The 11,994-nt window shown below is 32.2% G+C and overlaps 1 protein-coding gene across 1 annotated transcript; it reads left to right on the forward strand.

Annotated features, from left to right (window-relative positions):
- Positions 1-1,266: 1,266 nt before the first annotated feature.
- LOC124371593 (tigger transposable element-derived protein 6-like) lies at positions 1,267-2,279 on the forward strand. The gene has a single exon (XM_046829940.1). It carries the CDS (start codon positions 1,425-1,427, stop codon positions 2,277-2,279), a length of 855 nt encoding a protein of 284 aa, XP_046685896.1. The 5' UTR covers positions 1,267-1,424.
- Positions 2,280-11,994: the final 9,715 nt, after the last annotated feature.

Genomic DNA, 11,994 nt, shown 5'->3' on the forward strand with positions numbered 1-11,994 from the left:
TGTTGTAAATGTACTACAAAATGGTGGTTTTTATGAAATTTTAAACTAAAATCACTAGAAAAACTACTTAACAAACAAAAATAACCAATCATTTTATATCAAAAAATTGATTATTATAATTTTAAACGTAGATTATTTAAAGGCAGATGCAAAAAAATTTATGGCACACGGTCACATTAAAGTCTAGTGACGGGTACCTGAATTCAATCAGTCTTGCAATAGTCCTTAAATCAAGCAGTTAGACTGCATATATATTTATAATTATACACATTGTTTGCACACGGTCACATTAAAGAGAAGTCTGGAGACGGTAACTGCATTTAGTCAGTCTTACAATAGTCCGCCAAACAAGTAGTTAGGCTGCCTATCTATGTATAAACTCAATTGGTCATGTCTAACTTAAGTGTTGTCTAATTTCAAAATGTACAAATCTGTACGTAATACAGCCGACTCTCAATAATTCAAACATTCGATAATTCAAAACTCTTGGTAATTCGAACGAAAAAAGGCCGGTCCCTTGAAAAACTCTCGCTATTTCGAAATTTTTCAATGCATTTTGATACACTCAGTATTTCGAACTTACCGCAGAGGACAGACTAATTTTGAACACGCAGTAATTCAAAGTCTTGTCGGCGGAACTCTCTATAATTCGAAATGACGTAAACGAATTGAGGTTAGGCCGATACAGAACACGCAGTAATTCGAAGTTCACTCGACAGAACTCTTTGTAATTCGAATTGAGAGTCTGCCGGTGGGAAACACGCATTTCAACTTATTCCTGTCATAACAAGAAACTTAGCATCCTGTGTCCCAGAGCATACTCTTTGCAGTGTTGGTTATGTTTGCGCCGTGTTGTGTGGAAGTCGTGTTTGTTGTGTGTAAGAAGTGTTTGTCGTGATGGCTACTAAGCAAAAATATAAATGTCTTTCTCTTTCGGAAAAGAAAGAAGTGATCGCGGCCGGTAGAAAGTGGTAAAGCGAAGTCGGAAGCTGCAAACACATTTCAAATCCCTGCGAGTACCTTGTCTACCATTCTAAAAAATAAACAAAAAATAGTTGAAGTGAGTTTCGTAGCAGGAAGAAAAAGAACGACAAAAGGTGAATATCCTAGATTAGAAGAGTGTTTAGTCACATGGCTTAGACAGTGTAGAGATAAAAAATGTTCCTAATGGAGGTTCGCTTTTAAAAGAAAAGGCAAAAGCATATGCTAAAGAGCTTGGCATCCCCAGCTTTGCAGCAAGCGAAGGCTGGTTGACTAATTTCAAAAAACGTAATGGTATATTTTTAAAAAAGGTTTGTGGGGAAAGCGCTAGCGTTAGCGACAGTGTGTGTTCCGATTGGCGTGCAGAGTTGTCCAGCTTAACAGAAAGTTATGAACCACACAACATTTTTAACACCGACGAGACCGGCTTATTCTTTAAATGCATGCCGGACAAGACATTTACATTTAAAGACGAGAAATGCCACGGAGGGAAACATAGTAAGGAAAGGTTAACTCTTCTGTTGACTGTTAACATGGATGGTTCCGAAAAATTGAAGCCCCTCCTCATCGGGAAAGCAGCAAAACCTAGGTGTTTTAAAGGTATCCAGTCATTTCCCGTAACCTACCGCTCGAACAAAATGGCGTGGATGACAACGGAGTTGTTTAACGAGTGGTTAAATTCATTGAACAGCGACATGAAAAAACAAAATCGTGAAATCCTCTTATTCCTTGATAACTGTTCAGTTCATAACAACCCTCCAAATCTCTCGAATGTGAAACTTCACTTTTTTCCACCAAATACAACATCCAAGTTGCAGCATCTAGACCAAGGCATAATTCAAAACTTCAAAGCATTTTACAGACATGAAATAGTCAAGATTGTACTGGATGGAATTGACAGTAATGAAACTCCAAACATCTCTATTCTCACAGCCATGTTGATTGTTGAAAAAGCGTGGAAAAGTGTGAGTCACACGACAATATTTAACTGTTTTCGTAAGTCTGGATTCTGTATTAACACACCCGATGAAGAACTTCAAGTTGTGCAGCCAACACCTTGGGAATCTCACCCTGTAATAGGAGATGTTCCATTTGAAGATTTTGTGCCAGTTGATGACGAAGTTGCAGTATGGGGAACCCTTACTGATGCTGACATCTTGGCCGCTAAAAATAAAGAACAACCTGATGTTGATAACTATGAGGAAGACCAGGAGTTCCCGCCTGTCACACTGAAGGAAGCCAGCACATCCTTAGAAAAGCTGCGCCATTTTTCTCTCCAGGTAAAAGCATCGCAATAAACTACTGTAGTTAGCCTATCAATTTGTTAAACTGATTTAAAAATGCCATATTCTCCACATAGCAATTTATCCATAATTTTGTTACTGAATTTGATGTCCGAAAGTAGCGTAGACTTTTTTTAACCTTAGGGTCTTAAGGCTGTTAAATCAGCTGCTTGCTTAGTTTAAAACTTCAATGTAAATACTGTATGTCATAAGTTATAATACAACCAACAAATTACGTAATTTTCGGCATTTGTTACGAAATACGCTGTGACAGTTGTTTTCTTTCTTTTCTTTGCAGACAGAAGTTGGGCCGGAAGTTTTCGACGCACTATTTGTGTTAAACAAGGTCGTCGATGAGGCACGAATCAACAAGAAAAAGCAATCAAAGATAACAGATTTTTTGAATTAATCATTAGAAATTAATTTTCTTTAAGTTTTGTTAGTTTGCCGTATGACATTGTGTGTTTAATAAAAAAAACTCTTGGTAATTCGAATAGTTTTCTTTTCCTCTCAATAAATCGAAACTCTCGGTAATTCAAAACTCTCACTAATTCGAATTTTTTTGAATGTCCCGCCAATTTCGAATTATCGAGAGTCGACTGTATAATGAAACAAATTAGGGACCAGACAAGAGAATTACAAACTATACCAACACAAAGTACAGGCGCACTGCACACCACAGATATTGAGAGAAAATATTGGAGAAAATTAATCATTGGTAATTTTTTCATGCCTGCTCAAAATCTGAAACTGAAAACAGGCGAGCAAGGGCTTTGAGAAGAAGAGAGAAAGGACAGATGATTTTGGCATCACGTATTTGTTTTAGATTTTTAAATTCATAATATGTATTAAAATTTTATTGGCTGAAAATTATTTTGAAAAGAGTAATTGATTATTACAGTTTGTCTAACAGAAGGTGATTTAGAGAAATTTGTTTTTTTATTGAGTAGGTCTAAATTGATTTTTGTTTGCCAAACATTTTGTTCACGGATTATTTATACGTTGACTCCCACCTCACTTGTTAACATTTTCACACTAGCAGTGTTGAGCAATTGAAAATCTTTTCATTAGTATTTAATTTGCTTTCTCTTTATCTTCATCAATTCTTACATTTAGTGATGTGTTTGTACGGCCTATGATTTCCCATGCCTCAACTATCACAAGAATGTTGTTATTTGCTTGCTGTTATTGTACAATCCATAAATTTAATATACATTTTCATTATTCTTTTGAGGTAAATCATCAATTTGGGAAGACATATTGAGTTTGAAATTAAGCGTACGATGAACAAACTTTTTTGTCTCAGTACAATATTGGAGCGTTGAAGGAAATTCTGATATTTCAGACAAGTCAGCTTTTCATAAACTACTACACTACTATTAGCCATTATGTTTTCGAACACAACAATATCTCAAACTGCAATACGTTTATTTAATAACACGCGTATCAATCTCGACTAGCTGAAAATGTAATGAAATATTCATGTTATTCACTCTCTATAGGGACAATATAAATACAATATAAATTACATTGAACTGATCTGTAGTTAGTATGGATATTGTTACTTCATAAATACAGTAAAAATGTTAATATTTTGCTTATGTACTTTAAGAATGTGTCAGTTAAAAGCAATAGTTCATATGAAACAAAACCAGTTTAAAACTGTGTTTTAGCTCATAAATACATTAGCAATAAAAATAGTTAAAAAAGTTTAGTTGAGAAAAACGTCGCTTATGACGGTGCATACGTGTAGTAGAGTCGTGGCTGAAACTTTAAAGGTGAATGTGAGTGTTTAAAAACAATTAACAAAGCTGTTAGGTGAGCTCGGCCAAATGTGTGTAAACCGGTAAAGTAATGTGGATGTGAGGTAACTAACATGAAACAAGCGCTATGGAGTATTCTTTCTGTAACATATCTGACGGTAAATATTAAAACAAAAAAAACAATGCGAATGAAGAAATAATGCATAACAAGAACTAAAATCCAGTCTTTTTCCTTTGTAACTGAGAAAATTGTTCATATGCAATGCATAACTTTATACGGAATACCTTCTATTAGAACGAACATACGGCCTCATACATACTCGGGAAACAGTAAAACGCGTGAGACTCTGTTTGCAATTAATTTTGCTTGGTAACTGAGAAGATTACTTACAAGCAAATTATAAATTTACTACACGGTATCTTCTATTAAAATAGACCTCACTTCTGTAGTGTATTGAAAAAAATGTTAGGGCCAACAGTACCTTACAATTCGTCAACATGTGTAGTTACGTTGTAATACATATAAGTTAAACTGTTTTAATATAAGATAAATTTTTATATTTAATATATTTTCTGTAATCATCTATATATAGGGAATATAAAAATGTATTTAATATGCAAAGGACCTTCCTTGCAGCGAGTTGCTTTTTTAAAATTATTGTGTTTCGAAGAACCTGTTTTAGATACAGCTATTTTTTATAATGATTAGTTATAATTAAAACTAATAGTTATAATAATCTAATTTTTTTTAATGAGAATTAGAGTTCAAGATTAGCTCTGAAAAATAAGAGTATGAGTATTGATTTGCTAAATATATAATTTAAATGAGACAAACATGTAGCAGATTAGCTTTAGCTGAAACTGGGCTTGTGTTTTATGTGGTCATTATTCCTTCAGCTGCTGTAAATATGCCGTCTAACAATATCAAAGGGCACCAACACAAACACACTAGATGTACATATTTACAATTTTGCTCATCAACTTAAAGTACAGAATAATCCAGAATAAACTAATTTGTTTGAATGTGTTACTACTGCTAAGTAAAATACCCATTAGATAATACTATTTGTCATTAGTATTTGCTTCACGCCACGACAGCTAATATGTATTCATGGAAAATACAAAATACTGGGACACTGCGTCTGTAAAAAAGTTTTGTTATCGGTTGGAAAAAAGTATTAACAGGCAGGGTAAATACATTTTTAAAAGTTGCCTTTAAGAGATCTAAATATATTATATATGTCTATCATTTATTTTTGTATCTAAGTAGTGCCAAATTTCATCCTGATCTGTCCACTAGTTTCAAACATCCAAATATCTTTACAAACTTTCGCATGTATAATATCAATATAATGAAAGTTGTTTTTAAATAAATTAATAAAATACCTTGGTTAGTGCTAGTTCGACCTTTATTGGAAGTAAATTTTAGGCCACTTACACGCCATATATGATTGTATACACTTCATGATTGTCTTTTCAGTTTTTAAGTTTATATCGCGTCGAATATTGCCATCACCGCTAAATACACACACATCTATATACTAAGACATTTTTCCACATGGAACTAGTGTTAATAAAAATATTAAATAATTTAATTATATTAAATAATTCCGGGTAGTTAAGCACGGCAAAAGTATTGTAAAATAATCAGGGAACTCATCTCCATGTCTTTGACAGCTGCATTACAGCAGTAACATTACGTTTCATCATTTAACGTTTATCTTGCTCTGATAACACTCTGACATGCCTTGGAGTACCCGTCCTGCTTGATTTACAACGGAAGTTTTGTTTCTGGACACTATATTATCTAAAATTCACTTATTAATATTTTATATAAATAATTGTGAACATTCATTACAAATTATTATCGAAGTAAAAACAAGTATCATGGTTTATGCATAATATCAAATTTGCCTTTGTCAGTAAAAGTATTAGGATACATTTAAATAAATGATGAACACTAACATCCGGTAGTATTTTAACTATCAACAAGAAAATCTAACACAATAACAATAAAAACAACTCTAAACCCGATTTACATGGGGGGGGGGGGTAAGTGTAAAAAGAAGTACAAATTGCATCGTGTCAACAGCACAGCTATACTTTCAAAACATAACTCAGAGGGTTTAATTTGAATTGTGCTAATTTCATGATTGGCGTTTTGAAATTAGATGGGTATAATTTGCAAATTGATTTGTATCGAAATTTATTTTGTACTTTTAATATGGTTATTTCAATTAATTTACATCTTTGATAAACCTGTTTAACATTGCTTGCAAAATACAGAGTACAACAAGAAATTATGTCAGCTGAAAAATCGTAATAAAACGTGTGTCAAAATGTATCTAAAAGTATATGAAAAATATAGTTTTTGTTACTTGTAATCTCAAATGTCCCATTTTGAAGGTATGGGAAAAAATAATTCGAACTAATTATTTGTTGTGGAAGATTTGTTCCAAAATAATGTGGGAAACAAGCACTAATTCAACTTCACGAATGTCTATCCATAGATGTACAAATGACATTATACATAATTTTGACTTTTTTCAATTTTATGAGAGGAAGCCTTTAATTAATATCCATATACGAAAAGAGATACACTGGAAAACATAAAACCAATTGAAAAATCCATAAAGCCTGTTTTGCGGGGATAATTGGAATATAGTTTCATTCATTGTAAACTCAGAGTCCATCCTATAACACCTTAGAAGAAGAAAAATAACCTCAGTACCCAAGCAATTATTGATTACTGTGCCTTTGTCTTTTTTTATTAAAGAAGTATGTTAAAATTAACATTTTTGGAACTGATTGTATTATCTGTTTTGTCAAATCAAGGAATGAAATCGAACTCTTAAAAATAAACATTTGTCTCACATATTTACATCTACTTACAAGCCAGTCCACAGTGATTCGAAGCGTTAATAAATAAAACAACCACTGTTTGACTAGTGTGCAATAAATGAAAATAATTATGTGATTCATAAAAGTTGAATTCAAGTAAAAAAATATGTGGAGCAATATCTCGTATTGTCTGCGTCACCATGGGCTCATCAAGCGCCCAACAAGCTGATCAAGCGTATATATATACATATATAACTTGGCGAGCTTTTGCCAAGTTTGATATTTTGTCCTTACACTTACCCTTTGTTCAAACTGTCAAAATACTTACAGATGGAGGTGTACAGAGCTTTAGTAATAGTATTTTTAGCAAATTTTAATTTGTAGGAATATTTATTTTGAGGTGTCTTGTAACAGCGTACGAATAATGGAAAACTAGATTTGAAGGATTAACTTTGAGCATTTTTAATGGACAAAAATATTTAGAAGGATTCCTTACACAATTATATTTACACAATATGAGTGTGGAAATATATTTAAAATATTTAACTCCCATAACGAACAGTAAGTATTGGTAAACTATCACAACTGAATAGTGTCTATAAAACCTCGTTTAATGTTCGGACAAACTACGTTTTCAGATTACGAACAGATTAGTGTGAACGTTTTAAATCTATACAGGTCGCCACGGCCTGGGTAATCTCTACATGCAATGGGCCGTTGTTGGTATAAATACCGGGAGAACATTGCGGAAAAAAAGCTATTACTTCGACAGAATGGACAAACTGAGCTGAACGATATCTGTCGTGTTGCGCTCCACTGACTTCTTTTGTAAAGAGCGTCCTATGAATCAAGGATGTACGTAGACATTGCCTCTGTTGAGCCTCAAAAATCTCGAAAAATTATTTTAATTTTATTAAAAATCCATTATATTAATATTAAGTTGTTGTCATTTGTCAAATACTTTTTAGTTGTGATTTTTCAAAAACATTAATCCCTTGATTAAATAAATCAATACATCGGGGTAGTGAAGTATAGGATGGAACGTAAAGAACTGCAACACGATATTTATTATATGTGTTTACTTGCAAAATAGCTGCTCTTTGTCCTTTTCCGTCCCAAAAATTCAATGAAAATCCCCGAAGAATATTAAAAAATTCTCAACTTTAAGGTATGTATCACTCTTAATACAAATGGAGTGGCACGTACTAGAATAAAACTGCACATTTTGATCGCAATGCACGAGAAAACTATCAAATATTATAAGTCACTGATTACTTTTATAGTGCACAGAACCAATGGGAAAATAAGACTGTCACAGCACCAGATGGCTGTAAAAGTGAACTGTAAATTTGCCAAGATTACACCAGAGAGAGCGCGATAGGTGCTTTACAAAACACGCAAGATCGTGCGGACAAACATACAGACCAACAGAAATAACATTTTCCTGTCCCAGGAGTGATAAAATTATATTCTAATTCTAAATCGATTTTGAAATGTGCCCAAATTATTGTTAATAAAGGAACGAGCTGGAATTTAAAGCACATGAAGCATTTCAAACGAAGCGTTTAACTTCTTCTACTAGTGTTGGCTGAGAGTGTGATACCCCCTACATTATATGTGTGACCTCACCATAAGGATCTTAATGCTTCTGATGGTAATTTTAAACAAATTTTAGAAAGCGTTACATTGCATTGGTTTAATATATATCTTACCTATCTTCTAAATGGATATAATGTGCTATTTGAGTCTCAGAAAATGTGATTTTCTCATTAAGTATTTTATCATCATGTATATTAAAGGAAATGTATTAGTAACAGATACAATTGCATACTTACTGAGAACGTCGGGTTTAGTTTGTTCTAGATTTATTATGGAACATTTAACAAATTCCTCATTCCTTTGTATAAAGTCTGTTGTTAATTATGGATGATTTGAAAGGATTGCCAGTATTATACCTTCCGTGGTGCTTGTGTGACGAATTATTCAGCGCTGTTGGTTCTGTGCAGTAAACATCGCATTCTAACAAGTCTAGACCATGCTGTTAGTGTTGTTGTAGGGACCAGTCAGGTGTTGATTGAGTTCTTGACGTAAAAACATTGTGACGTTAAACTTAGTGACTGTATGTCTAGTTCATTGTCACTGTTTGAGGTCTTTATGCATGTTGAACCTTATCGATCAGGGGGCTTTTGACTTTGAGGAAGATCTTAGATTTCAATCCACAAAGTGTATTATATTTTAGTAACTCATAACGATGACATATGTCCAAAATTTAAGATACTCATACTTACAAGAACTAAAATTTGTTTTCAAGTCCTATTAATATCAATTTAAATATTATAAAATAAAATGTAAATTTATATACGTGGAATTAACAATAAATCTCATCTTAAAAATTGTCCTTTTATCAATAAATGTCGAATAATATAGAACAAGGGTAAAAAAGTTGGTTCATTTTAATTATTCTCAATAAAATATTGAATGAACCAATTGGAGTTGAAACCCCAAACCATTAATAAAACCCCATTTCAATAACTAAAACAAGAAAGTATTATTGTAATCCTTTCAAGTTCCTCATACTTATAAAAGCTAAAATTGGTCTAATGCACAATTAAATAAGTATCAATTTAAATACTGTAAATTTAAATGTTATACATGAAATTAATCATAAATCTCATCTTAAAGATTTCATTTTTTCAATAAGTGTAAAATAATATTGTAAACTGGTTAAGAAAGGTTGCTAAGCATTTAATAAACTATTGAATTTGAAATGGCAAAAATTAGTAATACATACCGATAACTAAAAATAGGAAAATATGATTGTAATGACTTTCTTATAATCCATTGTCGAATAGACACATTAATACTATTTTAGTGACAAATAATCCAAATTAAACAGCCTAATAATTGGTACACAACTATAACTGAATGGAGATATTTTATACTAATGTTACACATTAAATTAATACTGGTTTAACATAAAGTTAAGGAAAACTTCAATGGGTAGTAAAAGATCTAATAGGTGTTTAAACTTTATGTGTTATATTTGGGGAAAAGAAACATAGTTATTGCAGTGCCACCAACAGACTCGCAGTAAAGTGCTAGTAAACCTTTTATTACGTTATTACAAGACTAACTTATTTCTGAAATTTGATCATAAAATTTAATTTAACACATAGGGACGTACGGGAAGTCACCGAAGTAACATTTTTTTCATTGGATTAAATCAATAAAAGTATTTTAAATATTATACTACTAAAACACTACTTATTAGCTCATAAACTAATTCATGATATACCGCATATCTTTGTTTTTTACGTTTTTGATTCAACTACAGCAGTTTAAAAATACACTGAGTCAAATTTTCACCAAGAGTTATTATTTATTTAATCCATTCTTTGTATTTGATTAAATTGGATATCCTGTTTGCTCTGTACACATACACAAGTTTCCAGTTTTGGCCAAAAAAGTATGGGAATACAATTCTTTGTGTATGTGTCTTGTCGGTTTATCGTAGAGACATGGGAAAATTTGAATTGGATTTAGTTAAAATTGTATAAAGTGCAAAACTGGTTTGCCCTAATTTTTAATATTATAGTTTTAATTTGACTTGTATGACATATGAATTAATAAGTAACATTAAAGTTGCATTACGTTTCTATCTTTTAAAAGTGCAAATAATAATCAACTATCAGTAACACAAAGGTGTGTATATAAATAAGAAAAAATATTTGATCCTTAACGTTTTCACCGTTTATGAACGAAAACAGTTTTAAACTGCAAAAACCTTCCCCTCTATCTATATGGGTGCTCTATTGTTCAGAGACAATTCTAAAATCAATCCAGTACAGCCACACAGTATGGAGGGAAGCAGGGAGTCTCACTGTTGACGCGCTGGACGCATACGAACTGCTTTATTTTGTTTACAGTGTACGGCGACGCAATGTTACAACTCATCTGTCCTAGAGATAACACTGAAGAGTTTGGTTTGTTTTGTTTTAGAAATTATTGAAAGGAATATGAGTGTATTTTGCTACCAATCTAAATCTACCTCTAAAACTATTACTTATCATTTTCTACCCACATTTTTGTGAAAATAATACGCATGTTTTACAAAACTAGTTTTAAGTTTTAAAATTTGTAGTATGTCTTTCAATTTTTAATGTTCTTTTTGTTTAAAAATATTGTTTTGTAATTTGAAAAAATTAGTTTCGCCTTTGTTAGTACATTACTATTTTTTAAATTAATAATATTTATATTTCCAGATGACCGGAGATTGACCGACTAATGCTGGGACACTAAAGTATTTTTGACGTGACAACGGTCTTAAATTAGGTTGCGGCTCGGAGTCACTCATGAAAAAGTGTAACACACCCGGTAACGTTACGATGCCCGTCCAGTGGGTCCGCCGCACGGGATCCGCACGGGATAAAGCAGATAACTGTGGGTCCGCCGCACGGGATAAAGCAGATAACTAATGGTTTATTCGTGAAAATGTGGAGTGCTTAGATTCGTCATTTTACAACAACTAACAACAATAAAGGTAAATAATTGTACACTGATATTTCATTATCGTAAACTATGATTGATTGATTAATTGTTAGATTGACACAAAAGTTGAGAAACTGAGTTTTATAGGTTATGTCATACTATTGACAAATGTTGATAGTGTTAAGTAAATTATTAGTTTAAATCACTCTGCAATCAATCGTAAATTCAGTCGATTGAGAAGAAAACAGCGCGTATTGCTAGTCAAACATTTAAAATAACAAATTATAACCTCTAACCTGTCATAACAGTGCGACCAAACAAAACGAACTAAACCGACCAATCACCACGCGCGGAGTTAGAATTTAACTGTGTTTAGCAAGAATTTCAAATTCCAATTTTAGTAAATGTTTTATTCAAACTTTACCATTTACAATAACAAATTTTAATTAATTTCAAATTATGTACAATGTTTTAGTAAACAAAATATATTTCTATAGTTAAAATTTGTGCAATTCTTATTTTCATTCAATTCCTTGTTCCTATTGTGCAATTTAATAATATTCATATCAATAAATATTCTACCGAGAAAAAGACGTTGTCACGTAAAATCTTCGCCCGTAAAAACCGACCAGACATAA

Source organism: Homalodisca vitripennis, unplaced genomic scaffold (assembly GCF_021130785.1).
Source record: "Homalodisca vitripennis isolate AUS2020 unplaced genomic scaffold, UT_GWSS_2.1 ScUCBcl_1706;HRSCAF=5667, whole genome shotgun sequence".
NCBI lineage: Eukaryota > Metazoa > Arthropoda > Insecta > Hemiptera > Cicadellidae > Homalodisca > Homalodisca vitripennis.